Raw genomic sequence first — 22,939 nt, forward strand, 5'->3', positions numbered from 1 at the left:
TTGGTGCCGTGGCGTACAGACTTAAATTACCTGAGGATGCCAAAATTCACCCTGTCTTCCACGTATCATGCCTAAAGCCCAAGCTGGGAGAACACGAGTCACCCCAGATCCAACTGCCCAACACAACTGAGGATGGAGTTATTCAAGCCCAACCACAAGCCATCCTCGATCGCAGGATTGTGATGCGTTGTCGATATCCCTCTACTGAAGTACTAGTGCATTAGAATAATCTACCACTTGAAGACGCCACATGGGAACCATATGAGGAGCTGAAGACCCGGTTCCCTGAGTTCATGGAATCTTAGCCTTGAGGACAAGGCTGATTTGAAGAGGGCGGGTTTGTTAGGACTCTAGCTAGGAGAGTCCTAATTGAGAGGGACATTCTATTAGGACTCTAGCTAGGAGAGTCCTAATAAGAGAGACATTCTGTTAGGACTCTAGCTAGGAGAGTCCTAATTGAGAGGGACATTCTGTTAAGACTCTAGCTAAGAGAGTCCTAGTTGAGAGGGACATTCATGTAGGAGGTTTTTTCTTAGAGAGGAATTAGGAGTTATAAGGGAATAGGAGTCTTGAGTAGGAGTCATATTAGGAGTTGGTTAGAAGTAAGAGTCTTAAGTAGGAGTCCTATTAGGAATTAGGGTTTAGAAGCCCTATAAATAGTCATGTATTCCTTCTCTTTTAATAAGCAATAGATGAATCTTTTCTGCAGCCTTTGAGCAGCAACTTGGAGGGAGGAACCCCTATAAAGTTCCAAGGAGGCTGATCCCCTAAAGAGATCAACCTCAAGTTTAGAATCTACAAGGGTTCTAATAGCAATAGACCGCAAGAGAGGACGATGCGCCAAAGAATCGGATGAAGCGTCGATGGACGAATGACATGCCGGACAACATGATTCAAGCTTAGTAATAATTGTCTAGATTGAAGTGTGTTTTTACATGTGCAGGATTAACTACGATAGCAAGGCATAAAGCAAAATGAAGTCCCAGAATCAAGAACGCAATTTCATTGAGAATTCAAGAGTTCATCGGATGTTCTGCCAGAACCAACCGAGAAGTCCAGGAGCTTGCTAAAGAAGCTCATTGAAACTCGCCAAGAAGATCATCGTGAATTCCAAGAGCTTGTCGGGAGTTCGTTGGAACATTATGTTAGAACCCTTGCAGATTCTAAACTTGGGGTTGATCTCTTTAGGGGATCGGCCTCCTTGGAACTCTATAGGTCCCTCCAAGTTGCTGCTCAAAGGCTGCAGAAAATATTCATCTATTGCTTATGAAAAGAGGTGGATTACATAACTATTTATAGGGCTTCTAAATCCTAACTCCTATTAGGACTCTTACTTAAGACTCCTACTTCTAACTAACTCCTAATAGGACTCCTACTTCTAACCAACTCCTAATATGACTCCTACTCAAGACTCATATTCCTTTACAACTCCTTATTCTTCTCTAAGAAATAACCTCCTAACCCTAGCCGGCCACTTCACCTCTTTAATAGGGATCGGCTTAGGTAAGTTTTATATGAATGTCCCTCTCAATTAGGACTCTCCTAGCTAGAGTCCTAACAAACCCGCCCTCTTCAAATCAGCCTTGTCCTCGAGGCTAACGATTCATGAATTTTGGAAATTTGATCTTCAAGTCATCATAGTTCTCGGCAGAAGACGGTAACTTGGGGTACAACGTTGACAATTTGAGAGATCAAGCTCTGAAATTGGTTTCCATAAATTATATTTTTCTTTGTTTGAGAAGAAAGTAGCCTTGTGTGAAGCACCCTCCTTAGAATTGTACAGAGCACCTTTGTCAACTCTTTCCCTTTCATTATTTCTCTCCCTTTCAGAATCCTTCTGCTCATCCATGTCCCGCTCCCTTTCTCTGTCTCTGTCCTCTATCTTAATTGGCCTAGTTTTGTTGAATACACCTTCGAGAAATCCATCTATATTTTCACAATGGGCCAAAAATTCATTGAAGCCTTCCATGAGATCCAGATGCTTTCCAAGGATATCGCTTACCAGATTCTTTAACTCCGTTCTGTTTATTATCTCTTTGCTGTATATGTGAAGGCATTTCAAAAATTCCTGGTAAGTGTCAGGGTGCAACTTCTCCTTGACTTTCTCGCAAAAGTTAAATTCTCGGGTATACACACTCTTCAAAGCATTCTTATCATCAGATGATGAAACTGAAATGCTATACGTGCCAATATTCTCGGTACAGTCACCCCTTTGCTGCTTTGGCTCAGCAACAGAGTCATCCATTCTTCTAGATTGAAATTTATGCCTTCTATTTGCCTCATCTAAATCTCCACTATCATGCTCTATATCCTTCTCATCCCGTTCACGGTCTCTCTTGTCCCTATCTTCCTTCCTATCCTTTTCCCTTTCTGCATGCCTTCTCTGCCTATCATGCTCTGTATCAGGATGATCAACACTAAAATCGCGATCGGCATGTGACGTATAAGATCTCTCTCTCTTATCCCCATGAATATGCCTTGCTGTAGGCATCAAAGAGCTCCTGTCATCTCGTTGCACAAAGCCTCGACCAGAAAATGCATGATGTGGCGCATATGTTGCAGAGGCATCAGGCAAAAAGTGTGTGAACTCCTCGAGTAAATCATGATGATTCTGAAAGAGAGCTGCTACCTCCTGGTAGACCTCATGGATTGACTTATTCTCCCTTCGATACATATTCAGAATATCTAAGAATGACTTGTAAACGTGATCATCATTCTGGAAACGATTCTTAATTTTGTTGACAAAATCGATTGCTTCCTCAAATTCAACTGGTTTCTTTTCTTCCGGTAACTTAATTTCATATCCCTTTGGCAAGAAGGTGTTAAAGCCCAATATCAGATCGCGATGACCTTTAAATAATTCCTTCACCCTCATGATGACCCCATTAGTGTCAATCCTCTGGCTCTTGAAGTCCTTCATGACCTCAAGAAATTCATCGTATTTTTCCCTTGTGTCTTGAAATATATCCTTCACGGCCTTGAGATAGGCTAGGGCATCGTTAGTGGTGAGTTTGGGAGTATTACTTGCTGCTGATGCCAGCGCCATATGGGTTTGCATAGACGGATCCACTCGAGGAACGTTGGGCCGTTTAAGCTGGGAACCCATCAGTGCTTCCTCCGGCGCCCCTTTCATCGACCCATGAAACACCGACATGGGTAAACCACGTAAGTAACCAAGATCCTCTTTTCTGCTTTCTTTCACACACGAACCGCGGATCAAACCCCAACTAGAAGCAAACGCTCGATCATTCTCCACTGCGCCTCCTCCCTCGGCTCGAATTCCGATCGAAGCGATCTGAGACGGTGAATTCAAGGGGATCGAGGTGGAGAAAGCTCGCGGTAGAAGCCCAAGCGAAGGTGACGCGCAAGAGAGAGGAGAGGGAGGAGCGGCATGAGCTCTTTTTTGCCTCTATCTAAAGAGACCAGGAGGAAGCCAAGGGCGGAGACCTAAAATGGATAATCAAACACATTTCTTATGCAATCTCTACTGGAACTAATACTAATATGTGGCACGATCCTTGGGTGAATGGGAAAAGTATATTTCAATTATATGGTGACAGAATACGAAAAGATCTTGGGGCTCCCAAAGATTGGAAGGTTTCCGAGTTCATTGCTAATGGTACCTGGTGTCTCCCTACTCCTATTTCTCCTGAAATGTTATCACTTTGGCCGACTATCACAGCTATTCCAATCAGAAACAACCCTTCAGATGTACTTATTTGGCTCCATGACAATGGTAAATTTAGTGCCACATCCGCATGGAATCAAATTAGGCAAAGAAATAACAAGTGGCTCCCAAGCAGTTGGACATGGGATCGACCGGGATCACAGAGACATTCCTTATGTACATGGCAGCCCCTTCTGAATAAACTACCTACAATAGATAATATTAAGAGAAGAGGTATCTATCAAGTTAACTGATGCTCCCTTTGTTTGCAACAAGAAGAAACTATTGACCACCTCTATTTTGCTTGTGAATATACTAAATGGATATGGAAGGAGATTCTCCAGCGATTTGAACTCAATAGGCTGCCGCAACCAAACTTGTATCAAGAATTAGGTGACCTCATGCAAAGTTTCTCAAGAAAAGGACCTCTTACACAATTGGCAAAGGTTACTTTCAGATGTGCTATTTGGTGGATGTGGAAGGAGAGATGTAGCAGAATCTTTGAGTGTCAACACACAAACAATGCTCAGCTCTTGACAGAGATTATTAGAGACTCAAGATCATGCATGAAGCATAATCTCAAAATAGAGCACTTTACACGAAGAGAAAGAGATATTTTTGTCAAATTCAATTTTACTATTAGCTAAAGATCTTGGCAATGATATTAAATGCTGTAACCACTGGTAGTCTTGGCACATCTTAACATGCTCACTACAGTTAGGAGTTAAAGTCTACAACATGTGTAGTCATAACTACCACATGTGTACTCAATGAGTTACCTGACTTTGTCTATGACTTGTATAGACAAAGCTATTTGTAGAAACTTTACACATAATCAATTTACTTTTACTTACCAAAAAAAAAGTCATCATAGTTCTCCCAAGTGGCATCTTCTGTTGGTAGGTTCACCCACTATATTAGCACTTTAGTAGTGGGTCGTTGTCGTTGAGTCACGATCCGTCGATCAATAATGGCACTTGGCTGGGTCTTGAGTTCTCCTTGGATAGTCATATTTGGTGGGTGGTTTTGGGCTGTCTCCAAGCACCTATTTACCACTTTTGTCTGGCCGTTGATTTGTAGGTGATATGTCGTACTCTTTTTCAATTTACTACCTTGCATATGGAATAACTTTATCCAAAATCTGCTCGTGAAGATGCAAGTAGAATTTATCATAAGCACAATGCGTCCCTTATAGTGTAATTCTTTTGAGTCCCAATTGTAATGAGCCACGAAGCTTGGTACTTCCTCCAATTTTTTTATAATCTTACTAGTCTCCGAATCTTCCTGCCATTCCATCTTAATATCTTCAAGGAAGTCGCTGGTTGGAAGTGAAACGGTCGAAACATCAGCTTGCTTGGGTAGCTGCGAAAGCGCATCTGCAAGAACATTCTCTTTCCCCTTTTTGTAAGTTATTTCATAATCAAATCCAAGAAGTTTTGTTACCCATTTTTGCTGCTCAGGGGATGATATCTTTCACTCCAAAAAGTACTTGAGGCTTTTATGGTCAATTTTAATTTGAAATCATCGACCAATCAAGTAGGGTCTCCACCTCGTTGCTGCGCGCACAATGGTGAGCATCTCCTTATCATATGTTGACTTATTTTGATGGGAGGGAGATAATGCCTTGCTAGTGTATGCGAGTGGTTGACCATCTTGCATGAGAATGACTCCAATTCTGACTCCAACTGCGTCGACCTCAATAATGAAGGGTCGGCTGAAATCTGGTAGTGCTAGCCCCGGCGTCGTCGTCATGGCTACCTTAAGTTAGTTGAAGGCAGCGGAGGCTCTGTCCGACCATTGAAAAACATCTTTTTTCAGTAAGGAAGTAAGTGGTGCACTGATCTTTCCATAGTTTTTCACGAACTTGGGGTAGTAGCCTATTAAACCCAGAAATCCATGCAGCAATTTTATGTTCCTCGGGGTCGGCCAGTTCTGCATTACTTCTATTTTGGAGGGGTCCACTACTACACCTTCCTCTGATATGATATACCCAAGATATTCCACCTTATTATGAAGAAAGCAAAAATTCATAGTGGTTGTTGTGTGTTCAAAATGTGGTTTTCGATATGTCTTCTTCGCACACTCGTATTTGATGATACCCGGATCAAAGGTCCAGCTTTGTGAAGATTTGTGCTCCCTTTCATCTAGCAATTCATCTACTATTGGAATAGGGTATTTTTCCTTGACGGTTATACCATTGAGAGCTCGGTAATCAATAAACAATCGCCATGTTCCGTCCTTCTTTCGTACGAGGAGCACCAGTGAAGAGTAGGGGTTGCAACTTGGCCAAATAACTCCTGTTTTGAGCATCTCTTTTATAATCCTTTTTCTATTTCATCCTTCTGGAGATGTGGATACTGATATGACTGACTATTTGCTGGACATTTGCCTGGAAGAATCATTATATAATGAACAAACCGAAGAGTAAGAGGTAGGCTGCACGGTTCATCAAATATATCTGAAAATTTAGCAAGCAAAGGAAGTAGATTTGGATCTTCAAATTAGTTTGCTGCTCAAGTTGTACCAAAAAGCCGCTGCATACTTTATGCAAAATCTTCTCCATTTGTTGTGTGCAAATCGTTGTTATGTCGCCCCCACATTTCCTGTGCAATATCACCTGTTTCCCCTTACTATAAAATTTCATAATTAGTTTCATAAAATTCCAGGAAACATCACCTAATATCATCAATAATTCAATTCTGTGCATGGCCTCATGATCATCAAGAGGGAGGAGGAAGAAATATGCAATTATCTCTTGGTTCTGCAGCAATAGTTTCACCTGCGGGCACCTACGATCACACTTCAAAATCCGTCCGTTGGCGACCTTAACGACAAACCTGCTGCAATTCTCAATAAGTAAGTTCATTTGGACAGCAACCTTACTGTTTAAGAAGTTATTAGTGTTGAATCTCGGATTTTGATGATGAAGTCAATTGTCATTTGTTGTCTAACCTATATGTTGAGATAAGTGTGCAGGATTAACTACGATGAAAGTAAGACATGCAGCAGGAGTTGCGCCGGAGTCATGACAATGATCACGTTGGGAGTTCGAGAGCTCGACGGAAGTTCGGACTGTCGTCGGAGGTTCTGCAGGAACAAATCCGAGAAGTCCATAAGCTTGCTAAAGATGCTCGTCGGAACTCGCCAAGTGTATCGTCGCAAGTCCAGGAGTTTGCCGGAAGTCCGCAGGAGAATCACCAAGGGTTAATCGGATGATCGACGGAATTTCGCCGAAAACTCGCCGGAAGATGCGATTGACGCACTGGAGCAAGCTGCAGAAATTGTCTTAGGATTTATCGTAGTTAGCACAATGATTAAGTTGGTAATGGGAGGTGATCTCATTGGCTTAATCTTGGGGCAATTGGGCCCCTGAAAGACCCAATTTGGGCCGAATGGATCTACCCATTTGGACTCTGATTACTGTAGGAGGTGCAACCACCCAAGCCAGGAGGTGCAACCGCCTGGGCTAAGTCTCCCAGGGAGACTGGGCGGTGTAACCGCCCCAGCCAAGAGGTGCAACCGCCTGGGCTTAGTCTCCAAGCGAGACTGGGCGGTGCAACCTCTCCTGACAGGAGGTAGCACCGCTTGAGCTCGGTCTTCGAGCTCTGGCAGGCGGTGCAACCGCCCCAGTCAGGAGGTGCAACCACCTGAGCTCGATCTTCGAGCTCTGGCAGAGAGGTGCAACCGCCCCTGATAGAGGTGGCACCGCCCAGAGGCTCAGTCTTCGAGCTCTGCCAGGCGGTGCAACCGCCCTAATCAAGAGGTGCAACCGCCTGATCCGCGAATTCCGGAAATTGACAGTTTTGAGCTCCAAATTTGAACTGGGTTGGGGCCTATAAACACCCCACCCATTCAGCACTGAAAGAGCAAAAACTAACACTCGAAATCTTGACATCTTTCTGTGATTCTTAGAGCTCAAAATTGTTATAAAGGCCAAAAGTTCTCCTCCCTCTATTCTTCAAGTTTTGAGTTGTAAAGAGAGGAGAGAAAATTTCTGTAAGGGTTGTCTCCTAAGCCCGTCAAAAGGAGTGAAACTGTAAAAGGGTGGTTGGCCTTCGCCTATTGAAGGAAGGCCTCTAGTTGACGTCGGTGGAGGAAGCCAAAAGTGGAGTAGGTCAAGATTGACCGAACCACTCTAAATCTCAGTTTGCATTTACTTTGAGCATATTATCTTTACTGCAAACCACCTCTGAAGCTTACTGCCTTCTGCGCTTTTACGATCGGGTTTCAAACCTTTTACTTTTCGAATCAGCGTTTAGACGTAAATCTGCTTTTTCATACGATCATCATATTGCAGATTGCGTTTACGTTTTGAGCTTTACCATAACTGCAAACTGCCTTCATACTCTTGCTTAAACTACATCTTGCCTAATCAAGTGATTTACGAATCAGCACTTAGACGTAAATCAGTTTCTTCGTACGAACGTCGGATTTCAGCTTGCGCCTATATTCTGGTTTTCATCATAGCTGCAAACTCCTGCATAGATTAACTTTAATATCATCTTGCTTAGAATCAGATTTTACACAGAAATCGTTTTTATCGTTCGAACGCAGCTTTCGATTTTAATCGCAGAAAGTTTTCCGCTGCACTAATTCACCCCCCCCCTCTTAGTGCTCTCGATCCTAACAATTGGTATCAGAGCGGGGTTAACTCTCAAACGGATTAAAACCCTAGAGAGATGGCTTACGCCGGAAACCAAGAGGGCCATTCTATTATACGTCCACCCATGTTCAATGGGACGGACTACACCGATTAGAAGACCCGAATGAGGATCTTTCTTATTTCTATGGATTTTGAACTTTGGAATCTTGTCGAAAACGGTTTTTCAAAGTCTTCTCTTCCAATGATCGATTGGAATGATTTGGAGAAGAAGGCTTTCGCTCTTAATGCAAAGGCTATAAATGCCTTATTTTGTGCACTTGATAAAAACGAGTTTAATCGTGTTTCGATTTTGAAACCGCATTTGATATTTGGCACACACTCGAAGTGACTCATGAAGGCACAAGTAGAGTGAAAGAGTCAAAAATCAATCTTTTGTTACACTCTTTTGAACTTTTCCGGATGAAACCGAGTGAGACTATTGGCGACATGTTTACCCGTTTCACGGATGTCGTCAACGGTCTAAAAGGACTCGGAAAAAGTTTTTCAGATTTTGAGCTCGTAAATAAGATTCTAAGATCACTTCCTAAGAGTTGGGATCCTAAAGTCACTGCTATTCAAGAGGCGAAAGATCTAAACAACTTCCCTCTTGAAGAACTAATTGGGTCATTAATGACCTACGAGATGACTTGCAAAGCTCATGAAGAGCAAGAAGACATCCTTCCAAAGAACAGGAACGATATGACACTTAGAACTTTGGAAGACCACTTGAAAGAAAACTCAAGTGATGAGGACTGTGACGATGACTTGTCACTTCTAACAAGAAAATTTAAAAAATTCATTAAAAGAAACAAGTTTAAGAATGACACTAAAAATAAACTTGAACCCAAGAAGGACCAAGTTATTTGCTATGAGTGCAAAAAGCCGGGACACTACAAGAGTGATTGTCCCCAAGTCAAAAAGAGAACAACAAAGAAGAAGGCGCTCAAAGCAACATGGGATGATTCGAGTGCGTCCAAAGAAGCGGAGTCCAACATCGAGCAAGTTACTCATTACGCCTTAATGGCCATCGGAGAAGAGGTAACGAATTTAATAGATGCAGATATATCTTTCGATGAATTATTAAATGCCTTTAATGACTTATTTGATTAATGCAAAATTATTGATAGAAAATATAAATTGCTAAAAAAGGAGCATGATAGTCTTACTTGTGACTTTGATAAGTTAAAAACTGAATATCATGATAGTTTAAATTCATGCATCAAATGCCATGATCTAGAAACTTTCCAAATGGAAAACTTGCTACTTAAGGATACCTTAAAGAAATTTGAGGTTGGTAGCAAGTCACTGAACATGATCCTCGCAAACAAGAGTCACGTTCCCAAAAGAAGTGGAATTGGATTTGTGAGAAGTCCTCACCAAAATCCAACCACCTTCATAAAAGGCCCCATCCTACATGTTCAACACCAAAACAAATGCAACTTTTGTTGCAAATTTGGACACAAGACGCATTATTGTCCATTCAGGAAAATTAGTCCAAACAAATTGATTTGGGTTCCTAAAGGAACCATGATAAACTCTATGCAACATGATAAACAATGTAGATCTATCATTGAGGCACCCAAAAGCAAATGGGTACCTAAAAATCATCCTTTCTTGTAGAAACCTATACCATCGCAAGCTAGGAGCAAGAGATGGTACCTTGATAGTGGATGCTCAAGGCATATGACCGGAGATCCATCTCAATTCTCTAAGCTCACTAGCATAGACGAAGGCTATGTCACCTTCGGAGACAATAACAAGGGTAAAATCGTTGGCAAAGGAACCATAGGTAACAAATCCAACTTCCTTATTTAAGATGTTTTGTTAGTTGATGGCTTAAAACATAACCTCTTAAGCATTAGTCAATTATGTGATAAAGGATACATTGTCAGATTCGAATCTAATTCTTGCATCATTGAAAAACCACACAAAAACATGTCTATGATTGCATTAAAACAAAATAACGTATACACTATTGACATCAATGATTTGTGTAATGAAATATGTTTTTCGGTTTGGAATGAGGATGCTTGGCTATGGCATAGAAGATTAGGTCATGCTAGCATGAAACTAATCACTCAAATATCATCTAAAGAACTTGTAAGAGGAATTCCTCATATCAAGTTCATCAAAGATAATGTATGTGATGCTTTTTTTTTTGTAAGTAAAAGTAAATTGATTATGTGTAAAGTTTCTACAAATAGCTTTATCTATACAAGTCATAGACAAAGCCAAGTAACTCATAGAGTGCGAATGCGATAGTTATGACTACACATGCTGTAGACTATAACTACCTGTGGGTACATTATTTGGCATCATTCCCAAGATCTTTAGCTAATAGCAAAATTAAATTTGATAAAAATATCTTTTTCTCTTCGGGTGAAGTGCTCGGTTTTGAGATCATGCTCCATACAGGATCTTGAGTCTCTAATAATCTCTTTCAAGAGTTGAGCATTGTTTGTGTGTTGACATTCAAAGATTCTATTAATCTCTCCTTCCACATCCACCAAATAGCGCATCTGAAAGTAACCTTTGCCAGTTGTGTAAGATGCCCTTTTCTTGAGAAACATTGCATAAGGTCACCTAGTTCTTGGTGCAAGTTTGGTTGCGGCAGTCTATTGAGTTCAAATCGCTGGAGAATCTCCTTCCATATCCATTTTGTATAATCACAAGCAAAATAGAGGTGGTCAACAGTTTCTTCTTGTTGCAAACAAAGGGAGCATCGGTTAACATGATAGATACCTCTTCTTTTTATATTGTCTATTGTAGGTAGTTTATTGAGAAGGGCCTGTCATGTACATAAGGAGTGTCTTTGTGATCCCGGTCGATCCCATGTCCAACTGCTTGGGACCCACTTGTTATTTCTTTGCCTAATTTGATTCCATGCGGATGTGGCACTAAATTTGCCATTGTCATGAGGCCAAATAAGTGTAAATGTATGTGATGCTTGCCAATTAGGTAAACAAATTAAGGGTAGTTTCAAATCTAAGAATCAAGTAAGCACATCTAGTCTCCAAGAACAATCCAAGGTACATTGAGACAACCATTTGCAATATTAGTCAGGTCAAACCAAAGAGTATTTCTTTCTTGGATACTATTTGAAGCATATATACCAGTGAAATTAAATTGACAGCCATTCTTTTTGTCGTCTACCTTAAGATGAATGAATTGATCAGTAGCAGAAATAAACCAAGCATTAATAGAGTTAGGATGCCATAAGACCCATATTCTACCAAAAGTTTCATTTGAGTCATTGGTAAACAGTTCTGCGTCCGGCCATATTAAATTCTTTTGAGCTTGAACGCGCGATTGTTTAATTTTCGTTTCTACTATAATAACAATATCACATGCGACAGACTTGATTATTCTGTTGAGCTCCCGACATTTCTCCGGCTTATTAAGTCCGCGAACATTCCAACATGTTATCTTCATCAGTAATAAAGAAATGAAAAGGTGGTAAGGTATTCATCTTACGACTTTGGATGGGCTGTACCATCCTTTTTCTTATCCTTCGGTTTTGTATTTTCCTCCCGCACAATATCCTTACCTTTTATGGCTTTATTCCTATATTTATCCACTTCATCTACAGCTTGCAGATTTTTAAACTTTAAAATACCTTGAATCATGTGGTCTTGATTGGCAGGGTTTGTTGAAGCACGATAAGATTGTTGCAGCACAATATCCTGGATAGTACTTGTTGGAGTAGCCTGGCTAGAGAGGTTTGTTGGGGCATGAGTTTGTTGAGACAGAATATCCTTGTTGACGATGTTTGTTGTGGCCTGAGTTTGTTGAGGAAGAATATCCTTGCTGGCGAGATTTGTTTGGGCCTGAGTTTGTTGAGTTATTGTGGACGGATCCAATGATATTGGAAGAGATGAAGTTCCTGACTTATGTTTCTCCTGTCCACTAGAACCAAGGGAAACCTCTGTTGTGGAAGGCTCCGACATTATAGGAAGAGATATAGTTTTAGATTTGTCTTTCTGTCCGCGGTGATGTCCTTGCGAGTCGGAATGCTCAATAGTCTTCGCCACCATCGGTGCTACTGCCATTAGAGAAGACTCGCTTTGTTGCTGAGGTGCTTGACGTGGTCGATAGACCTTTGTGATTTGTTTTGGAGTTTGCTGACAAGCTCCATTTGCATGACCAAAAGATAAGCAATGCTGACATCGTTGTGGCTTCCAGGAATACGAGACATGTACCTTTCGAGTGTTCCCGTCAAGATCACGATAGAAAACCTCATTTGGAAGATCTTCATCGGAAGAAACCAGTACACATGCTCGTGCAAATGCTAATCTCGTCTGAGCAGCTGTTGCTTTGTCGATGTAGAGTGGCTATCCCAGAGTGCTGCATAACTTTGCAATAAAACGTCGACTCCAAAGATGTAGAGGAAGACCTTGAAAGGATACCCATAATGGAATAGACTATAGGCTATCTAACTCCAAACGGACATCAGGAGACCAGCGTCGTAGAATCATTGGATGGCCGCGAATAGTCCAGAATCCTTCGAGGACCCGTTGTAAATCTTCTTCAGAGTATAGCTTGCAAACAAAGAATCCATTCTCCAGCATATGAAGATCAAATGACGATATTCCCCATCGAGTTTTGATAAATGATGATAGTGGGAAATAAGATGTTTTGAGACCTACCACAGCCAACAATCGTCATAGACCATGTCTCAATACGCTATGCTAAATCAGCAGTCTCGTATACAGCAATCTTCTTATCAGCCTGAACTTCTGGAATAAAGAATTCCAAGCTTAGATCCCGTATCTCCGTATCTCTTTACTATTGCGATGGAAGGACTTAGTTGTATGTTGGAACATGCAGTCTTAAATGGCAGCATTAAGGTACCCAATGCTGGCTCTATTCATATATCACATATAACATTTGCAGATGATTTACTTATCTTTCTCCTAAATGATCCAACTTCAGTAAAGAACTTGGCTACTATTATGAATGACTTTGGTATGGTTTCTGGACTTCAGTTAAATCATGCGAAAAGTAAAGTATATATGAGCCCTTACGTTGAGGATAAGGTCTTTATTGCACAAACTTTGGGGGTTAGTGAAGGAAGCCTGCCAGTTCCTTATTTGGGTCTCCCGCTCATATCCACAGGCATTCACAAAACCCATTGTCAACCTATCCTGCAAAAAATAAAGAATAGAATTTCTTCTTGGAAAAATAGGCTTCTATCAAAAGCAGGACGACTCGAACTCATCCGTTCTATAGCACTCCTACTCTATATATTGGTGTAATGCATTTCTTTTGCCTGCTGGACTTCTCCAAGATATTGAACGGTTATTAATGAACTTCTTCTGGAATGGCACAAATGATAAGGCAATGCATATGGTAAATTGGGATAGCATTTGCAAACCGAAAGATGAAGGGGGGCTAAACTTGAGAAATACTAGAGATTGGAATCAAGCATGCCTGGTACAACAATTGTGGGATCTTTTGCAAAACAAATGTTCCTTATGGTCACAATGGGTTTCTGCTAGGTATCTTTCAAAGGAATCAATCTGGGAAATTTCAACAAGAACATACCACTCTGCAGCTTGGAAAGGAATTTTAAAGGCAAGGAATTGGCTAATCAAACACATTTCGTATGCAATCTCTTCTGGAACTAGTACTAATATGTGGTACGATCCTTGGGTGAATGGGAAGAGTATATTTCAATTATATGGCGACAGAATACGAAAAGATCTTGGGGCTCCCAAAGATTGGAAGGTTTCCGAGTTCATTGCTAACGGTACTTGGTGTCTCCCTAATCCTATTTCTCCCGAAATGTTATCACTTTGGCCGACTATCATAGCTATTCCAATCAGGAACAACTCTTCAGATACACTTATTTGGCCTCATGACAATGGCAAATTTAGTGCTACATCCGCATGGAATCAAATTAGGCAAAGAAATAACAAGTGGGTCCCAAGCAGTTGGACATGGGATCGACCGGGATCACAAAGACACTCCTTATGTACATGGCAGGCCCTTCTCAATAAACTACCTACAATAGACAATATGAAAAGAAGAGGTATCTATCATGTTAACCGATGCTCCCTTTGTTTGCAACAAGAAGAAACTGTTGACCACCTCTATTTTGCTTGTGATTATACAAAATGGATATGGAAGGAGATTCTCCAGCGATTTGAACTCAATAGACTGCCGCAACCAAACTTGCACCAAGAACTAGGCGACCTTATGCAATGTTTCTCAAGAAAATGGCCTCTTACACAACTAGCAAAGGTTACTTTCAGATGCGCTATTTGGTAGATGTGGAAGGAGAGATGTAATAGAATCTTTGAATGTCAACACACAAGATCCTGTATGGAGCATGATCTCAAAACCGAGCACTTCACCCGAAGAGAAAAAGATATTTTTATCAAATTTAATTTTGCTATTAGCTAAAGATCTTGGGAATGATGCCAAATAATGTACCCATAGGTAGTTATAGTCTACAGCATGTGTAGTCATAACTATCGCATTCGCACTCTATGAGTTACTTGGCTTTGTCTATGACTTGTATAGATAAAGCTAGTTGTAGAAACTTTACACATAATCAATTTACTTTTACTTACCAAAAAAAAAAGTAAGCACATCTAGGCCCTTACAATTGATCCATATTGACTTGTTCGGACCAATCTCCACATCAAGCCTAGGAGGTAGCAAATACGCCTTCGTCATTGTGGATGACTATAGCAGATACACATGGACTTACTTCTTAAAACAGAAAAGTGATTGCCTTAGATATTTTACCAAGTTTTGTAAACTTGTTCATAATGAGAAAGGTTTTATGATTTCGTCAATTAGAAGTGATCATGGTAGTGAATTTCAAAACCATGATTTTCAGGAATTTTGTGAACTCAATGGATACAACCATAATTTCTCTACTCCTAGAAATCCTCAACAAAATGGAGTAGTAGAAAGAAAAAATCGAAATTTACAAGAAATGGCAAGAACCATGTTGAATGAACACAATCGACCCAAATATTTTTGGGCCGAAGCCGTAAATACCGCATGCTATATTTTGAATAGTGTTCTAGTAAGACCCTATAGTTATACCTCTTTAGTATTTCTATTCATCGATCTAAAAAAATTATATTAAAATTTTTATAATTCTAAAAGTGAAACATTTAACCTCATTCATCCTATCATCGTCGATTTTAGAAGATACATTATGTACATGAATAATACAAAAATGATAAACAAAAAAATAGTTTTAACAGCAATGATAAGCTAATTAATGAGTACTCCTGTAGTTATATTTCTTTAGCATCTCAATCAATATACTCAAAAAATTTACATTAAAATTATTATAATAATAAAAATAAAATATTTAATCAATATACTCCTGTAGTTATAAGATGTAAATTATTATTAATAAAATATTTAATAATAATTTACATCTTCAGAGATGTCACTTGAATTCTTAGGTCTTGAATTTAATAATGACTTATCTCAAGTATGACATGTAGACAGGGGGAGTTAAGGTTAACTCCATTAGCAATTGATTGTCATCATCAAAAAGGGGGAGATTGTTGAATCTCAGATTTTGATGATGAAGTCAATTGTCATTTGTTGTCTAACCTATATGTTGAGATAAGTGTGCAGGATTAACTACGATGAAAGTAAGACATGTAGCGGGAGTTACGTCGGAGTCATGACAAGGATCACGTTGGGAGTTCGAGAGCTCGACGGAAGTTCGGACTGTCGTCGGAGGTTCTGCAGGAACAAATCCGAGAAGTCCATAAGCTTGCCAAAGAAGCTCGTCGGAACTCACCAAGTGTATCGTCGCAAGTCCAGGAGTTTGCCGGAAGTCCGCAGGAGAATCACCGAGGGTTCATCGGATGATCGACGGAAGTTCGCCGGAAACTCGCCGGAAGATGCGATTGACGCACCGGAGCAAGCTGCAGAAATTGTCTTAGGATTTATCGTAGTTAGCACAATGATTAAGTTGGTAATGGGAGGTGATTCCATTGGCTTAATCTTGGGGCAATTGGGCCCCTGAAAGACCCAATTTGGGCCGAATGGATCTACCCATTCAGACCCTGATTACTGTAGGAGGTGCAACCGCCCAAGCCAGGAGGTGCAACCGCCTGGGCTAAGTCTCCCAGGGAGACTGGGCGGTGTAACCGCCCCAGCCAAGAGGTGCAACCGCCTGGGCTTAGTCTCCAAGCGAGACTGGGCGGTGCAACCTCTCCTGACAGGAGGTAGCACCGCTTGAGCTCGGTCTTCGAGCTCTGGCAGGCGGTGCAACCGCCCAAGTCAGGAGGTGCAACCGCCTGAGCTCGGTCTTCGAGCTCTGGCAGAGAGGTGCAACCGCCCCTGACAGAGGTGGCACCACCCAGAGGCTCAGTCTTCAAGCTCTACTAGGCGGTGCAACCGCTCCAGTCAGGAGGTGCAACCGCCTGATCCCGGAATTCTGGGAATTGACAGTTTTGAGCTCCAAATTTGAACTGGGTTGGGGCCTATAAATACTGAAAGAGCTCAGTAAATTGACATCTTTCTGTGATTCTTAGAGCTCAAAATTTTTTTTGGTAAGTAAAAGTAAATTGATTATGTGTAAAGTTTCTACAAATAGCTTTATCTATACAAGTAATAGACAAAGCCAAGTAACTCATAGAGTGCGAATGCGATAGTTATGACTACACATGTTGTAGACTATAACTACTTGTGGGTACATTATTTGGCATCATTCCCAAGATCTTTAGCTAATAGCAAAATTAAATTTGAAAAAAATATCTTTCTCTCTTCGGGTGAAGTGCTCGGTTTTGAGATCATGCTCCATACAGGATCTTGAGTCTCTAATAATCTCTTTCAAGAGCTGAGCATTGTTTGTGTGTTGACATTCAAAGATTCTATTACATCTCTCCTTCCACATCCACCAAATAGCGCATCTGAAAGTAACCTTTGCCAGTTGTGTAAGAGGCCCTTTTCTTGAGAAACATTGCATAAGGTCGCCTAGTTCTTGGTGCAAGTTTGGTTGCGGCAGTCTATTGAGTTCAAATCGCTGGAGAATCTCCTTCCATATCCATTTTGTATAATCACAAGCAAAATAGAGGTGGTCAACAGTTTCTTCTTGTTGCAACAAAGGGAGCATCGGTTAACATGATAGATACCTCTTCTTTTCATATTGTCTATTGTTGGTAGTTTATTGAGAAGGGCCTGCCATGTACATAAGGAGTGTCTTTGTGATCCCGGTCGATCCCATGTCCAACTGCTTGGGACCCACTTGTTATTTCTTTGCCTAATTTGATTCCATGCGGATGTGGCACTAAATTTGCCATTGTCATGAGGCCAAATAAGTGTATGAAATAGGATGACACCAAGTAGAGCTCAAAATTATTGTAAAGGCCAAAAGTTCTCCTCCCTCTGTTCTTCAAGTTTTGAGTTGTAAAGAGAGGAGAGAAAATTTAAGTAAGGGTTGTCTCCTAAGCCCGTCAAAAGGAGTGAAACTGTAAAAGGGTGGTTGGCCTTTGCCTATTGAAGGAAGGCCTCTAGTTAACGTCAGTGACCTCGTCGGTGGAGGAAGCCAAAAGTGGAGTAGGTCAAGATTGACCGAACCACTCTAAATCTCGGTTTGTATTTACTTTGAGCATATTATCTTTACTGCAAACCTCCTCTGAAGCTTACTGCCTTCTGCGCTTTTACGATTGGGTTTCAAACCTTTTACTTTCGGAATCAGCGTTTAGACGTAAATCTGCTTTTTCGTACGATCATCATATTACAGATTGCGTTTACATTTTGAGCTTTACCATAACTGCAAACTGCCTTCATACTCTTGCTTAAACTGCATCTTGCCTAATCAAGTGATTTACGAATCAGCACTTAGACGTAAATCAGTTTCTTCGTACGAACGTCGGATTTCAGCTTGCGCTTATATTCTGGTTTTCATCATAGTTGCAAGCTCCTGCATAGATTAACTTTAATATCATCTTGCTTAGAATCGGATTTTACATAGAAATCGTTTTTATCGTTCGAACGCAGCTTTCGATTTTAATCGCAGAAAGTTTTCCGTTGCACTAATTCACCCCCCCCCCCCCCCCTTAGTGCTCTCGATCCTAACAATTAGTACTGCCCGTGTCGATGAGAATAGTGATTGGTTGTTGTTTGAGAAGGCCTCCAACTTTTATCGTTTGCGGGTTTGAGTAATCGGCTAGTGCATCTACCGTAACTTCGGTCGATTGTGGCTCTTCTTCTGCATCTTCTTCTGCATCTTTTTCTTTATGTTCAAGGCTTTCTTCTGGATGTTCAATGACCTCTTCTTCTACTGGTTCAATCATAAGAATTCTCCCTTTACTACAGCGATGCTCACGGCTCCATGGCTCGTCGCAATGCCAACATAACCCCTTCGCATATCGCTCCCGAAGCTCTTCTCTTGTTAACCTCTTTGGTGTAGGAACTTGGGCAACAGTAGGGGGGGCTGAGGGCTTCAATATGAGGAGCGACCCTAGTCCTCCGAGCTTCATGGTTCAATTGCTCCTCTTGATGTCGTACGAAAGAAATGGTTGTCATAAGCATATAAGGTTGTCGTGCTTTAACTTCTCATCGGATCTCCGGCTTCAAGCCCTCAATGAAGGCCTAAATAGCTGTTTTTGAGACCAATCATGAGTTTGATTAGATAACTTTTCAAACCTGGTTTGGTACTCCTGAATGGTGGAGGTTTGTCGGATCTTTGCTAGTTGTCCGTCAATATTCTCGTAATCGGTTGGTCTGAAGCGGATCAGTAGTCCTTCTTTGAATTGTTGCCATGAAAGGACTCCATAAGTGTGTTCAAACTAGTCAAACTACTGTATAGCATCCCCTTTAAGATGTATAGCTGCAATTTTCACCATAGATGCATCCACGATTTTATGGTACTGAAAATATCGCTCCGCGCGAGAGATTCAACCAATCGGGTCTCCTTCTTCCCATCTAGGGAAGTCCACTCTTATGCATGAATAGTTGGGGTCAGTCATAGAGCCTCTCCTCGCTTAGAACTCATCTCTTCGGGCCTGGTGCGATTGGGCAATCCTCTCTCCGTGATATGATTTTTTCGGGCTTAGTGGTCGGCCCAATCTGAGTTCGGTAAAGAGCATCCGAATCTTATCCTCTATTCATGCCTCCAAGGCTTCCAATTTAGCATTGATTGCCTCCTCAGATGCCATAGTATATGCTGCCAAATCTGTGATGTTAAGATCTCTCTTTTGTTATCGGGTTAAAGGCATGTATTGGTTGAGAGAGGTGATGGTCGAAAGGGTTGGTGGTTTGGTGGATGTAGGCTACGGTTTAGGCTTATTTTGTGACTATTTTAGGTGCAGTTTGAAGGTGTGGTTTAGTGGAGTTTTAGGGCTGTGGATGAAAGTTTTGGATCTGTGGTAGATGGCAGCAAAGGTTTGATAGAAATCAGTGGAAGTTGCAGCAAGTATGTACTGTCTTATAAGAGTAGAATTGTCATCGAAGAAACAATGGTTTCTCAATGTAATTTCTATCAAAAACATGAGAGAATTGAGGAGGGAATTGATAGCAAAATCACAGTTTATATGACAGCAAGGATGTCTAATTTAATCAAGAGAATTTCGGCAGTATAACAGCAAGAAAATTGGTGCAAGTTTTTTTTTTTGGTAAGTAAAACTAAATTGATTATGTGTAAAGTTTCTACAACTAGCTTTATCTATACAAGTCATAGACAAAGCCAAGTAACTCATAGAGTGCGAATGCGATAGTTATGACTACACATACTATAGACTATTGTTAGGATCGAGAGCACTAAGAGGGGGGGGGGTGAATTAGTGCAGCGGAAATCTTACAGCTATTAAAAACCAAAAGCTGCGTTCGTTCAAAAACTGTTATGATGCAAAAGCAAATTCTCAGTTTTGCGTCTAAGCGCAGTTTACGTCTAAACTCAGATTTACGTCTAAACTCAGATTTACGTCTTAAACTCAGATTTACGTCTAAACGCAGATTTACGTCTAGACGCAAATTTACGTCTAAACTTTGAAACTTGTTTGTATACTCGCAGAAGGCAGTATGCAGTTGGAATCAAGACGTAAATGTGAACTGAGATCTGATGATTGAGCGAGGAAAGCCGATTTACGTCTGAATGCAGTTTCACGTTTAAATGCTGAAACTCGTTCGTAAAATCGTAGAGGAAAGTTTGCAGTTATCAATAGGATCAAAATGTAAGTATAAACTGTAAAGAAGCTCGTTCGTAAAAGCACGGAAGACAGTTCTGCAGAATCAAACGTAAATGTAAGCAGTAACGTATGAAAATACGAATTTACGTCTGAATGCAGATTCGGAAGAACAGCACTTAGAACTTGTTCGTGAAAGCGCAGAGAGCAGTAGTAATGAGGGAGGTTTGCAGTAATGATAAAGTGCTCGAAAATAAACGCAAACCAGAGATTTAGAGTGGTTCGGTCAGCCTTGACCTACTCCACTTTTGGCTTCCTCCACCGACGAGGTTGCCGACGTCAACTAGGTGCCTTCCTTCAATGGGCGAAGGCTAACTGCCCTTTTACAGTTTTCTCTCCTTTTGACAGGCTTAGGAGACAACCTTTACAGACCTTTCTCTCCTCACTTTACAACTGAAAACTTGAAGAACAGAAGGAGGAGACTTAAAGGCTTTACAACACTTTTGAGCTCTTAGAATCACAGAAAAGATCAAGATTTCGGTGTAGGTCTGTATCTTTTCAGTGCTGAATGGGTGGGGTATTTATAGGCCCCCAACCCAATTTCAAACTTCGAGCTCAAAACGATCAAATCGATCAAATCCCAGAATTCTGGGATCAGGCGGTTGCACCTCTTGACTGGAGAGGTGGCACCGCCTGGCAGAGCTCGAAGACTGAGCTCAGGCGATTTCTTCTCTCTGCCAGAGCTCGAAGACTGAGCTCGATGGTTGCATCACCTGGCAGAGCTCGAAGACTGAGCTTGGTGGTTGCATCACCTGGCAGAGCTCGAAACTGAGCTCGGTGATTGCATCACCTGGCAGAGCTCGAAACTGAGCTCAGGCTGATGCACCTCTCTGCCAGAGCTCGAAGACTGAGCTCGGTGATTGCATCACCTAGCAGAGCTCGAGACTGAGCTCAAGCTGATGCACCTCTCTGCCAGAGCTCGAAGACTGAGCTCGGTGGTTGCATCGCCTGGCAGAGCTCGAAACTTGAGCTCTGGCGGTGCTACCTCTTGGCAGAGGAGGTTGCACCGCCCAGTCAAGCTCGAAGACCGAGCTCTGGGCGGTTGCACCTCTCGGCTGGGGCGGTTGCACCTCCCAGCCTCGCAGCCCAGGCGGTTGCACCTCCTGGCTGGGGCGGTTGCACCTCCCAGCCTCGCAGCCCAGGCGGTTGCACCTCCTGGCTGGGGCGGTTGCACCTCCTGGTGCAATCAGGGTCCGAATGGTTCACTCCATTCGGCCCAATTCGAATCTTTTCAGGGGCCCAATTGCCCCAAGATTAAGCTAATGGAATCACCTCCCATTTTCATGCTTAATCATCATGCTAACTACGATTAACTCTAAGACAACTTCTGCAGCTTTGCTCCGATGCGTCAATCGCTTCTTCCGGCGAGTTTCCGGCCGACTTCCGTCGATCAACCGATAACCCTCGGTGATCCTTCTGCGGACATCCGGCATACTCCTGGACTTTGCGACGATCCACTTGGCGAGTTCCGACGAGCTTCGCTTGGCAAGCTTCTGGACTTCTCGGATCTGTTCTCGCTGAACCTCCGACGACCGTCCGAACTTCCGTCGAACTCTCGAACTCCCAACGTGATTATGATCTTGACTCCGGCGCAATACCTTGCTGCTTGTCTTACTCTCATCGTAGTTAATCCTGCACACTTATCTCAACACATAGATTAGATAACAAATGACAATTGACTTCATCATCAAAATCCGAGATTCAACAATCTCCCCCTTTTTGATGATGACAATCAATTGATAAAGGAGTTGTCCTTAACTCCCCCTATCTATATGCCATAGTTGAGATAAGTCAACCTTGAATTCAAGACCTAAGAATTCAGGTGACGTATTGATAAGTTAGATCAGTTAAACTTATCAATGCTCTCATCATGATACCCATCATGATGTATCTCTTCAAGAATGATGTCAAGGCATGACATACATCATCAGGTTTGTATGATAGTGTTTGTAACTATTCATCATGTAGTGTGAACATTAACATATAAACTGTGAAACTTATTACATGATGCACACAATTTAAAGATATCAACTCAGGGCATAATACAAGCTTTAGCACATGTTCATCTATCTCTTTGTGATGCAAGGATGGCATAATCATAGCAGTGTTTATCAATTCATATATCTCTCCCCCTTTGTCATCAACAAAAAGCATAGTAACTATGATACCAGAAATTTTACATAGATTGCTTTTAAATACTTCTTCCCCTTTGTTTTATAATCCATTGTAAAGATTTTGCAAGACGGAATACATACACATGAATCACTTTATCAAGTCTATTTTAGAAACTCAATTTTCATGAAGGTGTACGAGAAAATTTGTTTCATAAATAAGATGCATTCGGACAAGGTTGTGTTGCAGATTTTCACATATAATTATGGAAATCTAGTGATTTGATCATACAATATAGTCCGCAAGATGATTTTAACTTATTTGTTCGGACACATGAGCATTCCTAAT

The 22,939-nt window shown here is 41.4% G+C and overlaps 1 protein-coding gene across 1 annotated transcript; it reads right to left on the reverse strand.

The window, feature by feature from the left end:
* Positions 1-1,627: 1,627 nt before the first annotated feature.
* Positions 1,628-3,441, reverse strand: LOC135611545 (paired amphipathic helix protein Sin3-like 4). The gene has a single exon (XM_065107184.1). It carries the CDS (start codon positions 3,152-3,154, stop codon positions 1,628-1,630), a length of 1,527 nt encoding a protein of 508 aa, XP_064963256.1. The 5' UTR covers positions 3,155-3,441.
* Between the last annotated feature and the right edge of the window lie 19,498 nt (positions 3,442-22,939).

The sequence above is a fragment of the Musa acuminata genome, chromosome BXJ2-5 (assembly GCF_036884655.1).
Source record: "Musa acuminata AAA Group cultivar baxijiao chromosome BXJ2-5, Cavendish_Baxijiao_AAA, whole genome shotgun sequence".
Lineage (NCBI taxonomy): Eukaryota > Viridiplantae > Streptophyta > Magnoliopsida > Zingiberales > Musaceae > Musa > Musa acuminata.